At 41.1% G+C, this 16,075-nt stretch overlaps 1 protein-coding gene across 3 annotated transcripts in view; it reads right to left on the reverse strand.

Moving 5' to 3' along the window:
• The window catches only part of PLXND1 (plexin D1), a 538,253-nt gene that overhangs the window by 19,632 nt on the left and 502,546 nt on the right, over positions 1–16,075 (reverse strand). For all 3 annotated transcript variants that reach the window (XM_068114237.2, XM_078776913.1, XM_068114236.2), the window contains 8 exons: positions 15,545–15,709; positions 15,265–15,379; positions 13,831–13,941; positions 4,417–4,529; positions 3,020–3,121; positions 2,569–2,705; positions 1,763–1,961; positions 1,477–1,623 (listed from right to left, as the gene is read on the reverse strand). In XM_068114237.2, the coding sequence (XP_067970338.2) occupies positions 1,477–1,623; positions 1,763–1,961; positions 2,569–2,705; positions 3,020–3,121; positions 4,417–4,529; positions 13,831–13,941; positions 15,265–15,379; positions 15,545–15,709 (1,089 nt within the window). The remainder of the gene's footprint in view (positions 1–1,476; positions 1,624–1,762; positions 1,962–2,568; positions 2,706–3,019; positions 3,122–4,416; positions 4,530–13,830; positions 13,942–15,264; positions 15,380–15,544; positions 15,710–16,075) is intronic.

Genomic DNA, 16,075 nt, shown 5'->3' on the forward strand with positions numbered 1-16,075 from the left:
TCTACAATGGAAATCAAATATTGTTCGGGAAGTTCTTCCCAACACTGTTGCAGAAGTTCCCACAAATGTGTTGAACTTGTAGGTTGCTTTGCTTTCACCCTTCTGTCCAGTTCATCCCAAACCAGCTCGATGGGGTTTAAGTCTGGAGTCTGGAGACTGGCCATTCCATGATTTGAAGCCTTCCGTCTTGTTCTTTTCCTCGAAGGTAGTTTTGACATAGCCTGGAGGTGTGTTTAGGGTCATTATCTTGCTATAGGGTGAACCCCTGACCAACTAGGTGTATACCAGAGGGTATTGCATGGCGCTGCAAAATGCTGTGGTAGCCCTTTTGGTTCAGGGTGCCAGTCACTCTGTGCAAGTCGCCGACTCTGGATCCAGCAAAAGAGCCCCAGACCATCACGCTTCCTCCTCCATGTTTGACAGTTGGTGTCACACACTGAGGAACCATCCTTTCACCTACTCAACGGCATACAAAAACCCTGCGTGATGAACCAAAGCTTCAAATTTTGATTCATCGGTCCATAAGACCCTCCTCCAGTCTTCAGTAGTCCACTGGCAGTGCTTCATGGCCCAGGCAAGCCTCTTTTTCTTATTTTGCCATCTTAGCAATGGCTTTCTTACTGCCACTCGACCTGTCAAACCTGCAGCCCGAAGTCTTCTCTTCACAGTTGAAACTGATACTTGCTTACTTCGACCAGTGTTAAGCTGTTGTCCTGTGAGCCGCCTATCACGCAAGCTGTTCACTCTCAGAAACTTGTCTTCTGATTCTGTTGTGGGTTTGGGTCTGCCAGACCTCTTCCTGTCAGAGTTTCCTCCAGTTTCCAATATACCACTTCCTGCAGTGCAATATTGTCCAAATAATGCTTCAGAGGGTGCAATAACAGTCTGTTCCAATACTGCTTTTATACAGACAGGGGGTTTGTAATCAAGTAATCAGCAGAGGTTGGGACACCTGTAGGAATTGTTTGCATCAACTTTCAAGGCTTAATTTACTTACATTGCTGCAGAACAGCTGTAAGTTGTTAACCCATTACTTGTTCCCCGAAGAAGGCCTTTTTTTTTTACTATATAACTGTGCAATTTACATTATTTTCCCGTTTTTGCAAACCTAAACTTTTTTTTGGTTTACCTCATGCAGTTTACTGCTTACCTTTGTACCATTTCAGATTATTCACTGGACATTAAACTGTGTAAATTTCAATAAAAACTGGAAAAATTGAGGTGTTTTAAAACTTTTGACCGGTAGTGTACTTGTCCAAAAAAATTTTTTTTGCCAAGTAACAAATGACAGACAGACACAGACAGAAGGCCAGACAGGCAGGGGTGAAAACATAACCTCCGTCCACCTTTGTTGACAGGTAAAAACTTCCATAGTCAGTAGTTAACCTTCTTAATTGGTTTTCCTCAATTTTATACATGAGCTTTCCCACATGTAACCTCTGCGAATGACGTGTAACTACCTGCAGCTGTGCTTACCATGGCCATTGCCTCCACGTTCTCACGGAGAAGCCAGTCCTCACTCAATGTGTACTTCGCTTTCCCCGTCACGGCATCAACCGGCCCTTTGCTGATCTCCTGCTTTATGGCTCTCAGCAACAGGAAGAACGTCTCCCCCACAGAATCCTGCACATTCAACAACAACAACAACTCCACAGTATGAAGCTTTCATTGCAACAATGGCTGATCATTCGGCGGTACCCTGGAGTGCCAAAATTGAATCAAGAAAGACACAAAGGTGCTCGCAGAAGGTCCCGTTACTCACCCGCAAAAAAGCGTACATACAGAGGGACATCCAGTTGGTGAGCATCTTCTCCACAACTGACTCTGTTCTCCGCAGCATCAGTTTAGGATGCTTGTTGGTTGAGCTTTCCACAAGGTCCACCAGGAGGTCCTTGAGAATGCTGGTTAAATATTCCAGCTTGCCTTGCATGTTAGCCGTCAACCATGATGCCAAGTAACATCTGTGGAGACCCACAGGAACATGCCATTTGGTTGTATGTCTGTAAAACTGTGCAAAGAATAGTTTCAAGTTGAAAAGGGTAACAAATGCCAGAAGTTAAACTTTTGTTAAGTGGAAAATAATGCCATAAATCTCCAAGTGCATCCATTGTGGATGGAATAGCTGGCGTAACGTCCCCACTAAAGGACGGTGGCCTCCTTGATGCAGCAAGGCCTGTAGGCACCAAATCAGAATGACATTGCATGAGATCAAACTCAACAACAGACAACAACAGATAACAACAGACAACAACAGACAACACCAGACAACACCAGACGTGCTCCTATCTGAGCTGTCCTCTTGTCCTTTTGCTCGTTGCTGTCCAGGAGGACAGACAACATGCATGTTGAAGAAGATAATTCATGATGTTTCTTTGTTTTGAGATTCAAAATTAAAGCACAAAATAATGATTGAATAACGATGGCCAAATCAGGAAGTTCCGTTTAACTGTTTTCGGATCTTCAACACAGATACAATGGACCCTTATTTCGTGTGGCTAGAAACTGGATGACAGAACGCTCGATGCTGTCCCCTTTTCACTCACTCCATTAACGACACCAAACACACACCTGTCCTTGACACTGAAGTCCTTTTGCTGCTCCAGCGTATGGATGAAGGTAACCAGGAAGTGCTTGTTGTTCAGGAGATTCATAAATTGGGCCAGGCCATCTTCAATACCTGGGCCACAGGCATCAGGAAACCTGGGCTACAGAACAACACCCATATCAAATCAAATGCAAAGCCCAGAGTTTACTAATCCGTCATTCATAAGTTTTATTTGCAGTTATAGTTTGAAACATGGTAAATTATACACTGTATTATTCTCACTTGACTTTTCCTTAACGTAGAGCCGCCCGGATATGTGAATGAACGAGTTTACAATCCCCAAATAAAAACGGATGCACCAAGACCAACTCAGACTCATGGAAAGAAAGGTGTTCAAGCTGTGCCCAACAGGCCATTCCAATGTGACTTAAAATACACTTGTGTTTGTTCTCATTTGTAGAACAGGTGGCCTACCTGCCAATTCTTATTGAGTAACGGATCATCGATGGTGGTGTTCTTTGTATGGGTCCTTCTTCTCTTATGATGAGGGGACAGAGTCTGCAACTGTTCCACCTTCTGCACCACAGGAAAAGCACCATCAGGTATAATATCCGGTATAATAATATCCGGTATAATAGCAGGTATAATATCAGGTATAATATCCGGTATAATAATCAGGTATAATATCCGGAATAATATCCGATATAATATCCGGTATAATATCATAATATCAAGTATAATATCTGGTATAATATCCCGGATAATATCTGGTATAATATCAGGTATAATATCCGGTATAATATCAGGTATAATAACTGGTATAATATCAGGTATAATATCCGGTATAATATCAGGTATAATAACTGGTATAATATCCGGTATAATATCAGGTATAATATCTGGTATAATATCCGGTATAATATCCGGTATAATATCTCGTATAATATCAGGTATAATAACTGGTTTAATATCAATCTGGTATAATATCCGGTATAATATCCGGTATAATATCTCGTATAATATCAGGTATAATAACTGGTTTAATATCAATCAGGTATAATATCCGGTATAATATCTGGTATAATATCCGGTATAATATCAGATATAATATCAGGTATAATATCTGGTATAATATCAGGTATAATATCAGGTATAATATCCGGTATAATATCTGGTATAATATCAGGTATAATATCAGGTATAATAACTGGTATAATATCCGGTATAATATCCGGTATAATATCAGGTATAATATCAGGTATAATACCTGGTATAATATCTGGTATAATATCCAGTATAATATCAGGTATACTATCTGGTATAATATCCGGTATAATATCCGGTATAATATCAGGTATAATACCCGGTATAATATCTGGTATAATATCCGGTATAATATCGGTATAATATCTGGTATAATATCCGGTATAATATCTGGTATAATATCAGGTATAATATCCGGTATAATATCAGGTATAATATCAGGTATAATATCCAGTATAATATCCGGTATAATATCAGGTATAATATCCGGTATAATATTATCCGCTATAATATCAGGTATAATATCAGGTATAATATCCGGTATAATATCAGGTATAATATCAGGTATAATATCAGGTATAATATCTGGTATAATATCCGGTATAATATCCGGTGTAATATCAGGTATAATATAAGGTATAATATCAGGTATAATATCAGGTATAATATCTGGTGTAATATCAGGTGTAATATCAGGTATAATATTAGGTATAATATCCTACACGTCAACCTCTCTCAGTATGGATCAGTCTAAAGGTGCCACAATCTAAATTATTCTCAAATATACAAACGAAAGACTTCTTCAGGTGGTATGAGCAGAGCAATACCTCAGGAAAGAGAGTTCGAAAGGTAAACTGCTCGTAGCTCAAAAACCGGATGCCTTGCGTGCCCTTGAGCTCCGACGTAAGGTCCGTCATGTCCGTCTGGAGTTCTGCAACGCCTGGGGACACCGGTGTGGAACAGACTCGTGAATATCAAACATTCAGCACACAAACAATAACAATGACAACACAATCATAACCATAACAACAGGAGGCAGTAATAATGCCGATATAACTGCAAATTAATTATAATTATCTACACTATCAGAGTACCCGTCCGACGGGCGAACTTGTTCCAAGCAAGAAACACATTTTTCTGCCATCGGATATTTTCTGCTCACACAACTGATTTGACTTGGATTTCTTGCTGATTTCCTTTGGTTATACAGCTCTTGCTGATTTCCTTTGGTTATGCAGCTCTTGCTGATTTCCTTTGGTTATACAGCTCTTGCTGATTTCCTTTGGTTATGCAGCTCTTGCTGATTTCCTTTGGTTATACAGCTCTTGCTGATTTCCTTTGGTTATGCAGCTCTTGCTGATTTCCTTTGGTTATGCAGCTCTTGCTGATTTCCTTTGGTTATACAGCTCTTGCTGATTTCCTTTGGTTATACAGCTCTTGCTGATTTCCTTTGGTTATGCAGCTCTTGCTGATTTCCTTTGGTTATGCAGCTCTTGCTGATTTCCTTTGCTTATACAGCTCTTGCTGATTTCCTTTGGTTATGCAGCTCTTGCTTATTTCCTTTGGTTATACAGCTCTTGCTGATTTCCTTTGGTTATACAGCTCTTGCTGATTTCCTTTGGTTATACAGCTCTTGCTGATTTCCTTTGGTTATGCAGCTCTTGCTGATTTCCTTTGGTTGTACAGCTCTTGCTGATTTCCTTTGCTTATACAGCTCTTGCTGATTTCCTTTGGTTATACAGCTCTTGCTGATTTCCTTTGGTTATGCAGCTCTTGCTGATTTCCTTTGGTTATACAGCTCTTGCTGATTTCCTTTGGTTATACAGCTCTTGCTGATTTCCTTTGGTTATACAGCTCTTGCTGATTTCCTTTGGTTATACAGCTCTTGCTGATTTCCTTTGGTTATGCAGCTCTTGCTGATTTCCTTTGGTTATACAGCTCTTGCTGATTTCCTTTGGTTATACAGCTCTTGCTGATTTCCTTTGGTTATACAGCTCTTGCTGATTTCCTTTGGTTATACAGCTCTTGCTGATTTCCTTTGGTTATGCAGCTCTTGCTGATTTCCTTTGGTTATGCAGCTCTTGCTGATTTCCTTTGGTTATACAGCTCTTGCTGATTTCCTTTGGTTATACAGCTCTTGCTGATTTCCTTTGGTTATACAGCTCTTGCTGATTTCCTTTGGTTATACAGCTCTTGCTGATTTCCTTTGGTTATACAGCTCTTGCTGATTTCCTTTGGTTATACAGCTCTTGCTGATTTCCTTTGGTTATACAGCTCTTGCTGATTTCCTTTGGTTATGCAGCTCTTGCTGATTTCCTTTGGTTATGCAGCTCTTGCTGATTTCCTTTGGTTATACAGCTCTTGCTGATTTCCTTTGGTTATGCAGCTCTTGCTGATTTCCTTTGGTTATACAGCTCTTGCTGATTTCCTTTGGTTATACAGCTCTTGCTGATTTCCTTTGGTTATACAGCTCTTGCTGATTTCCTTTGGTTATACAGCTCTTGCTGATTTCCTTTGGTTATACAGCTCTTGCTGATTTCCTTTGCTTATACAGCTCTTGCTGATTTCCTTTCGTTATACAGCTCTTGCTGATTTCCTTTGGTTATACAGCTCTTGCTGATTTCCTTTGGTTATGCAGCTCTTGCTGATTTCCTTCGCAAAAGCGGAAGGTTATGTTTTGATCGCTGTGTATTTATTTGTATGTCTGTGTGTGTGTATGTTAATCGCATAACTCAAAAAGTATTCAACCGAATTGCATGAAATTTGGTGGGATGATTGGTTATTATACGGGACACATTTGATTAGATTTTGGGAAACAGATTTGCTCAAATTCTGACTATTTTTAACTCGATCGTATTTCACTCAAAGTTATGAGCGACTGAAGAAGAAGATGTCCATCCAGGACGTCATCACTATAACGCGATCTCCCGCGATCATTTCAACCTCAAAAAAAATTATAATTGCAGATTTGTCAAGAGATGAGGCATATTAACAAACGAATGAAACAGATTTGCTCAAATTCTGACTATTTTTAACTCGATCGTATTTCACTCAAAGTTATGAGCGACTGAAGAAGAGGATGTCCATCCAAGACGTCATCACTATAACGCGATCTCCCGCAATCATTTCAACCTCAAATGAAATTCAAATTGCAGATTTGTCAATCGGGGAGGCATATTAACAGACGAATGAAACAGATTTGCTCAAATTCTGATTTTTAAAAATCGATCGCATTTCACATAAAGTTTCACATCGCATACACTCCCATGCCAAGTACAGACAGTAGCTGCGGCGAAGGTATGCGCTCTACCGAGTGCCCGGATTCTAGTTTCCTTTGGTTATGCAGCTCTTGCTGATTTCCTTTGGTTATACAGCTCTTGCTTATTTCCTTTGGTTATACAGCTCTTGCTGATTTCCTTTGGTTATACAGCTCTTGCTGATTTCCTTTGGTTATACAGCTCTTGCTGATTTCCTTTGGTTATACAGCTCTTGCTGATTTCCTTTGGTTATGCAGCTCTTGCTGATTTCCTTTGGTTATGCAGCTCTTGCTTATTTCCTTTGGTTATACAGCTCTGGCTGATTTCCTTTGGTTATGCAGCTCTTGCTTATTTCCTTTGGTTATACAGCTCTTGCTGATTTCCTTTGGTTATACAGCTCTTGCTGATTTCCTTTGCTTATACAGCTCTTGCTGATTTCCTTTGGTTATGCAGCTCTTGCTTATTTCCTTTGGTTATGCAGCTCTTGCTGATTTCCTTTGGTTATACAGCTCTTGCTGATTTCCTTTGGTTATGCAGCTCTTGCTGATTTCCTTTGGTTATACAGCTCTTGCTGATTTCCTTTGGTTATACAGCTCTTGCTGATTTCCTTTGGTTATGCAGCTCTTGCTGATTTCCTTTGGTTATGCAGCTCTTGCTTATTTCATTTGGTTATACAGCTCTTGCTGATTTCCTTTGGTTATACAGCTCTTGCTGATTTCCTTTGCTTATACAGCTCTTGCTGATTTCCTTTGGTTATGCAGCGCTTGCTTATTTCCTTTGGTTATGCAGCTCTTGCTTATTTCCTTTGGTTATACAGCTCTTGCTGATTTCCTTTGGTTATACAGCTCTTGCTGATTTCCTTTGCTTATACAGCTCTTGCTGATTTCCTTTGGTTATGCAGCTCTTGCTTATTTCCTTTGGTTATACAGCTCTTGCTGATTTCCTTTGGTTATACAGCTCTTGCTGATTTCCTTTGGTTATACAGCTCTTGCTGATTTCCTTTGGTTATGCAGCTCTTGCTGATTTCCTTTGGTTATGCAGCTCTTGCTGATTTCCTTTGGTTATACAGCTCTTGCTGATTTCCTTTGGTTATACAGCTCTTGCTTATTTCCTTTGGTTATACAGCTCTTGCTGATTTCCTTTGGTTATACAGCTCTTGCTGATTTCCTTTGGTTATACAGCTCTTGCTGATTTCCTTTGGTTATACAGCTCTTGCTTATTTCCTTTGGTTATGCAGCTCTTGCTGATTTCCTTTGGTTATGCAGCTCTTGCTGATTTCCTTTGGTTATGCAGCTCTTGCTTATTTCCTTTGGTTATACAGCTCTTGCTGATTTCCTTTGGTTATACAGCTCTTGCTGATTTCCTTTGGTTATGCAGCTCTTGCTGATTTCCTTTGGTTATGCAGCTCTTGCTTATTTCCTTTGGTTATACAGCTCTTGCTGATTTCCTTTGGTTATACAGCTCTTGCTGATTTCCTTTGCTTATACAGCTCTTGCTGATTTCCTTTGGTTATGCAGCTCTTGCTGATTTCCTTTGGTTATGCAGCTCTTGCAGATTTCCTTTGGTTATGCAGCTCTTGCTGATTTCCTTTGGTTATACAGCTCTTGCTTATTTCCTTTGGTTATACAGCTCTTGCTGATTTGCTTTGGTTATACAGACAGCTCTTGCTGATTTCCTTTGGTTATACAGCTCTTGCTGATTTCCTTTGGTTATAAAGCTCTTGCTGATTTCCTTTGGTTATACAGCTCTTGCTGATTTCCTTTGGTTATACAGCTCTTGCTGATTTCCTTTGCTTATACAGCTCTTGCTGATTTCCTTTGGTTATACAGCTCTTGCTGATTTCCTTTGGTTATACAGCTCTTGCTGATTTCCTTTGCTTATACAGCTCTTGCTGATTTCCTTTGGTTATGCAGCTCTTGCTGATTTCCTTTGGTTATGCAGCTCTTGCTGATTTCCTTTGGTTATACAGCTCTTGCTGATTTCCTTTGGTTATACAGCTCTTGCTGATTTCCTTTGGTTATGCAGCTCTTGCTGATTTCCTTTGCTTATACAGCTCTTGCTGATTTCCTTTGCTTATACAGGTCTTGCTGATTTCCTTTGGTTATACAGCTCTTGCTGATTTCCTTTGGTTATACAGCTCTTGCTGATTTCCTTTGCTTATACAGCTCTTGCTGATTTCCTTTGGTTATGCAGCTCTTGTTGATTTCCTTTGCTTATACAGCTCTTGCTGATTTCCTTTGCTTATACAGCTCTTGCTGATTTCCTTTGGTTATACAGCTCTTGCTGATTTCCTTTGCTTATACAGCTCTTGCTGATTTCCTTTGGTTATGCAGCTCTTGCTGATTTCCTTTGCTTATACAGCTATTGCTGATTTCCTTTGCTTATACAGCTCTTGCTGATTTCCTTTGGTTATACAGCTCTTGCTGATTTCCTTTGGTTATGCAGCTCTTGCTGATTTCCTTTGGTTATACAGCTCTTGCTGATTTCCTTTGGTTATACAGCTCTTGCTGATTTCCTTTGGTTATGCAGCTCTTGCTGATTTCCTTTGGTTATACAGCTCTTGCTGATTTCCTTTGGTTATACAGCCCTTGCTGATTTCCTTTGCTTATACCGCTCTTGCTGATTTCCTTTGGTTATACAGCTCTTGCTGATTTCCTTTGCTTATACAGCTCTTGCTGATTTCCTTTGGTTATACAGCTCTTGCTGATTTCCTTTGGTTATACAGCTCTTGCTGATTTCCTTTGCTTATACAGCTCTTGCTGATTTCCTTTGGTTATGCAGCTCTTGCTGATTTCCTTTGGTTATACAGCTCTTGCTGATTTCTTTGGTTATACAGCTCTTGCTGATTTCCTTTGGTTATAAAGCTCTTGCTGATTTCCTTTGGTTATGCAGCTCTTGCTGATTTCCTTTGGTTATTCAGCTCTTGCTGATTTCCTTTGGTTATAAAGCTCTTGCTGATTTCCTTTGGTTATAAAGCTCTTGCTGATTTCCTTTGGTTATGCAGCTCTTGCTGATTTCCTTTGGTTATACAGCTCTTGCTGATTTCCTTTGCTTATACAGCTCTTGCTGATTTCCTTTGGTTATACAGCTCTTGCTGATTTCCTTTGGTTATAAAGCTCTTGCTGATTTCCTTTGGTTATGCAGCTCTTGCTGATTTCCTTTGGTTATACAGCTCTTGCTGATTTCCTTTGCTTATACAGCTCTTGCTGATTTCCTTTGGTTATACAGCTCTTGCTGATTTCCTTTGGTTATAAAGCTCTTGCTGATTTCCTTTGGTTATAAAGCTCTTGCTGATTTCCTTTGGTTATGCAGCTCTTGCTGATTTCCTTTGGTTATACAGCTCTTGCTGATTTCCTTTGCTTATACAGCTCTTGCTGATTTCCTTTGCTTATACAGCTCTTGCTGATTTCCTTTGATTATACAGCTCTTGCTGATTTCCTTTGGTTATACAGCTCTTGCTGATTTCTGTTCAATCTATGTGTCCTTGGTTTTTGAGGCATCCTAATTTTCCAGAAAAAAAACATCAAACGCCCTCGAGCTAACAATACCCACAACCAAACCACACCCCCCCTCTTTCCCCTCCCCTTTACCATCCCCTCACAATCCCCCATCAAGCATCAACCCCACACCCCTCCCCCACACTCCACTTCCCCCCACAATCTCCCATCAACCACTTCCCCCCACAATCCACCCTACCTCACAATACCCATGACCACCCCACACACCTTACCCCACTCCACCACCCCTCACAATCCCCTGTGAACCATCACCCTGGCTGGCAATACCCATGACCGCCCCACACCCCTCACCCCACTCCACCACCCCTCACAATCCCCCGTCAACCGTCACCCTACCCAACAATACCCCACGACCACCCCACACTCCCCCCCCCCCCCCCCCCCCAATCATCATCATCCCGAAACAGTATCGGAATCTGAGGTTGCAATGCGCCGTTTCTCTATGTACCGTCGCTGGCAGGGTCACTGTGAGTTCACAATGTGACGTCACTAGCAATCTTGAAAATCGACAGTCTCGGGTTTTTTTCGGAACTTTGTGATTGGCAAAAAAAAAAATTACCTTCAAACTTGACAGTGATTAATGATTGATTGCCAATGGTTATTCAGAAGAAAAAAAAAAGTGTTTGGGTTCTCCTTCAAGGGTCTTTTGTGTCTTCAGGATCTTTTAAGTCTTTTTGGACTTGATGGTCTTGATGGACTTGATGGTCTTTTGGGTCTTCAGGATCTTTTCAGTCTTCGGGGTCTTTTCAGTCTTTGGGGTCTTTTCAGTCTTTGGTTGTTTTTTTTGGATTTTGGGGTCTTTTCATTATTTGGGGTATTTTCACTCTTTTGAGTTTTTTGGGACTTTAAGGATCTGTGGGATATTTTGGGTCTTTAGGGTATTTTGGGTCTTTGGGGTCCATTGGTCTTTAAGGGTCTTTTGGGTTTTTTTGTCTTTTCGGTCTTTTGGGTCTTCAAGGATCTTTGGAATATTTTGGGTCTTTGGGGTCTTCAGGGTCTTTTGTGTCATCAGGGTATTTAAGGGTCTTTGGAGTATTTTGGGTCTTTGGGGTCCTCTGAGCCCTTTGGGTCGTTTGGGTCTTTAATGGTCTTTATGGGTCTTTGGGGTGTTTTGGGTCTTTAAAAGTCAATTACTGTTGTTGTATTCATTACTGTTGTTATATCTTTGACAATTCCGAACGAACTTTTGGAGACAATCCTAAATGCCCAAGATTAACACAAACTACCAACAAAAGTTTTACTTAATTTCAGTGAATCAGTGAAGTCTCCGCAGATGTAGCATGTTTCCCGTGGCAGGATCTTCCATTTAGTTGTACGAAGACATAGAAATTTCTTCCCAATTTAGCATGTCTTTTTCTATGATGGCACCAATCCTACATAATCCTTCGAATATTGGGAGATATCACTAAAACCTATCGCCGACACCATGAACATCTATCTATAATTCCAGTAATCTCTGTTTGTACGTTTGTACGTTTGTACGTCTGTACGTCTGTACGTCTGTTTGTCTGTGACCGCTGTTTCTCGACAACCACGGGTCCGATATACTTTTAACTTGCCAGGTATATTGCTGGGGACCCGAGGATGTGCCTTTTCAAGGTTTCATATTAATCGGACAATTACTTACCGAGCTATGTCCAAAAAACGATTCAACCAATCAGAGAGCAGCGAACGATCGCGTGTGCCGAACGTGGAGGACACACTCTGCCTCGGATGGCACATTTGAGAGCGTATTCATTTATTTCACGTTTGCAAACTATGTTGGCGTTAAACTATGTTTTAAAACTAATAAAACCGAATTTGCGATTCATTCGCTTTCCTGCGCGTTTGTGCACGCGATGGCGATTTCTTTACCAAACTCCGGAAGCCGTTCGCTTTGGACCAAACCATTGCATGTAAATAGAGGGGGGGGATTGTCACCGTACTCGCAAGCCGTTCGCTTTGGACCAAACCATTTCATGTAAATAGAGGGGGGGGATATAATTTTAGATATCTATCTATAATTCCAGTAATCTCTGTCTGTACGTTTGTTTGTCTGTGACCGCTGTTTCTCGACAACCACGGGTCCGATATACTTTTAACTTGCCAGGTATATTGCTGGGGACCCGAGGATGTGCCTTTTCAAGGTTTCATATTAATCGGACAATTACTTACCGAGCTATGTCCAAAAAACGATTCAACCAATCAGAGAGCAGCGAACGATCGCGTGTGCCGAACGTGGCGGGCACACTCTGCCTCGGATGGCACATTTGAGAGCGTATTCATTTATTTCACGTTTGCAAACTATGTTGGCGTTAAACTATGTTTTACAACTAATAAAAACGAATTTGCGATTCATTCGCTTTCCTGCGCGTTTGTGCACGCGATGGCGATTTCTTTACCAAACTCCGGAAGCCGTTCGCTTTGGACCAAACCATTGCATGTGAATAGAGGGGGGGGATTGTCACCACTCGCAAGCCGTTCGCTTTGGACCAAACCATTTCATGTAAATAGAGGGGGGGGGGATATAATTTTAGATATAGATATAGTACGGGCATGCCCTAGTCTATCTATAATTCCAGTAATCTCTGTACGTTTGTACATCTGTACGTCTGTACGTTTGTCTGTGACCGCTGTTTCTCGACAACTACCGGTCCGATATACTTGAAACTTGCCAGGTATATTGCTGGGGACCCGAGGATGTGCCTTTTCAAGGTTTGAAATTAATCGGACAAGTACTTACCGAGCTATGGCGATTTAGCCGTTCGCCGTTCGCTTTGCCGTTGCGAATGGACCAAACCATTCATGTAAATAGAGGGGGGGGGGGGGGTTCTGTGGTCGTTCGCTTTGGCTTTGCGAATGGACCAAACCATTCATGTAAATAGAGGGGGGGGTTCTGTGGTCGTTCGCTTTGGCTTTGCGAATGGACCAAACCATTCATGTAAATAGAGGGGGGGGGGTTCTGTGGTCGTTGCGAATGGACCAAACCATTGTTTTTTTTTTGCAGTTTTTTTTTTTTTTGCAGTTTTTTTTTTTTTGCAAGGAACGGGCACCCACGTACGGGCACGTCCTAGCTTATATATAGTACGGGCATGCCCTAGTACATATAGTACGGGCAATGCCCTAGTATTATAAATTCCTGCTCTAAGCTACAGGGGCTCTGCTTTGGTGGCACAGCTGTGCTCCCAGTAATTATTCAAACAGCAGACCTGTATTTAAAAAATGAAATTCAATGACATCAATCCATTGTGATGCTGCACTCGTTTTTGGTCCAAACGCACAAAATATGTAAATCTATTACATATATCCACAATGTCGGAAACACATCCATTGTTTGTACTATCTAGTGCAGGAGTTCTGCTTCACCACATCCACAGTGTTACCCCCAAGATGTGGTCATGTGTTGTCATTGAGCTTGTGGCTATACTACGAGCCTTAGATACTGTAAAAAGGGGAATAAGCACAGAATAAGGAGCGAGACCAAGACCTTTCCGAATCTCATCCCGCATCTGTGACTCTATGTCCTTCATCTGCATCAGCACTTTCTGCACGTGGTGCTTCGCACGTTTGTTCTTGATGTAGAATAACACTCCAAAAACTGTCAATGAGAACATCGGAACAATAAAACATGGATCAGGGATCCATCAACAATTTCATTTGTTACTTGCAAAATCGAAGATTTTTCAAGTATATTGGTCGGTTGCGTTTGTGGTTCTGTCTGTCTGTCTGTCTGTTTGTCTGTTTGTTTGTCACCGGCCTACAGGTCACAATTCAAAACCGATCACGAAACTTTACCAAATTGTCGAGTTTGCCATAAGCAAAAAGCCTATTGTTTTGGGGGCCAAAAGGTCAAAAGGTCAACATAGGCCAAAGGTCACCAAATTTGCCAAATTTCTAAAATCCTCAATTTTCATCCAATTGACTTGAAATTTGAAGAGGACTTGCATATCTGGTCACTGAATTCAACCACCAAGTATTTTTGAGGTCAACATAGGCCAAAAGGTCAACATAGGCCAAATTTCTGAAATCCTGAATTTTCATCCAATTGACTTGAAATTTGAAGAGGACTTGCATATCTGGTCACTGAATTCAACCACCAAGTATTTTTGAGGTCAACATAGGCCAAAAGGTCAACATAGGCCAAATTTCTAAAAATCCTGAATTTTCATCCAATTGACTTGAAATTTGAAGAGGACTTGCATATCTGGTCACTGAATTAACCACCAAGTATTTTTGAGGTCAACATAGGCCAAAAGGTCAACATAGGCCAAATTTCTAAAAATCCTGAATTTTCATACAATTGACTTGAAATTTGAAGAGGACTTGCATATCTGGTCACTGAATTCAACCACCATGTATTTTTGAGGTCAACATAGGCCAAAACGTCAACATAGGCCAAATTTCTAAAATCCTAAATTTTCATCCGATTGACTTGAAAATTTAACAGCATTTGCACATTGAGTCACTAAATAGGGAAATTAACTATTTTTGTGGTCAAAAGGTCAAAGGTCAACTCAAGGTCAAACTTCCAAAATGATCATTTTTCATCTGAAAAATCGTTACTTTTCTTCCTGTTGACCCGAGCTTTGATCAAGATTGTAAATTTTATTCTTCATGAAATGGACAATTTGCTGTATCAATGGGATTTTTTTTTCTTGGGGGTGGGAGCGGATTTTGCAAGTATCGTGCTCCGCATGACGTCTTCTTGTTTATTAATTTTTTTTAATGAAAAAGCATAATTAAAGTCATGTGTGCAGAAAAATAAAAATTTGCCTTTCTAAGTTAAATTTCGATTCAGTTCCATTCAGGGGCATCTACACCTGATAATGGAGGAGAGTTACACTTTCCTCTGCACAACGTTCATTTGCTATAGCTCAACATCGGTGTTATTCAGCGAGATTAAACCATTCAAGAAACTCACCAAGAGCACCAAGAAGAACAACCAACACGGCGAGGACGATGAGCGGTATGGCAAACGCCGGGAGCTCATCGCTGGGAATCGCCCCCAGGTGCATTTCCAGGTTACCTACTCGTACCTGCAAGCAGGTGTGGCGAGGGAGAGAAGCTCGGCACGAGTACTTCTTGAAAGCGTTCCACGGACCAAAAACCAAATCAAATCAAAGATCAACGTGGTCGATATCTCAGGATCTCAATTTGCAAATTAATGTTTCACATACAGGTGGAACGATGACGAGTCTCACCCAAACAGGAAGTGAAGACTCATTGAAATTTGCAGGGACGTTGACAAAGCAGGTGATCCTGTGCTTTCCATTCCCCTCCTTTTTCACTTCTGATCCCTCACAGGGAATTTGACCGACATGGATAGAAATCTCTTTAAGCCCCAGGTTCAGGTCACCATAACAAGCCTGAAACACAAACCGAAACCAAATGTCAAATTAACAAACCGATTGCTCTCATTCGTGAGCTGCGGTGCCGACCGTACACACACAAACAAGGATACACACAATGAACTTTGGCACAAGAGGAGGCCATTCGGTCCCTCATACGTGAGCCGCACCAACTCCAGTATCCATCACCCATCCACACACAATCCATCTACAAATCCTGCCAATATCCCCCATATCCCTCTATCTCCAATGTATCCAGGTAGCTATCTAATTATCATTTGAAGCTATCCACTCCCTCCACTCCCTCCACTTCCACTACCTTTCCAGGGAGACCATTCCATGCATCAAGACCATTGACCTATTTAAATATCTGCCTGGAAACAA

Source organism: Myxine glutinosa, chromosome 4, assembly GCF_964187855.1.
Source record: "Myxine glutinosa chromosome 4, kmMyxGlut1.1, whole genome shotgun sequence".
Taxonomy (NCBI): Eukaryota; Metazoa; Chordata; class Myxini; order Myxiniformes; family Myxinidae; genus Myxine; species Myxine glutinosa.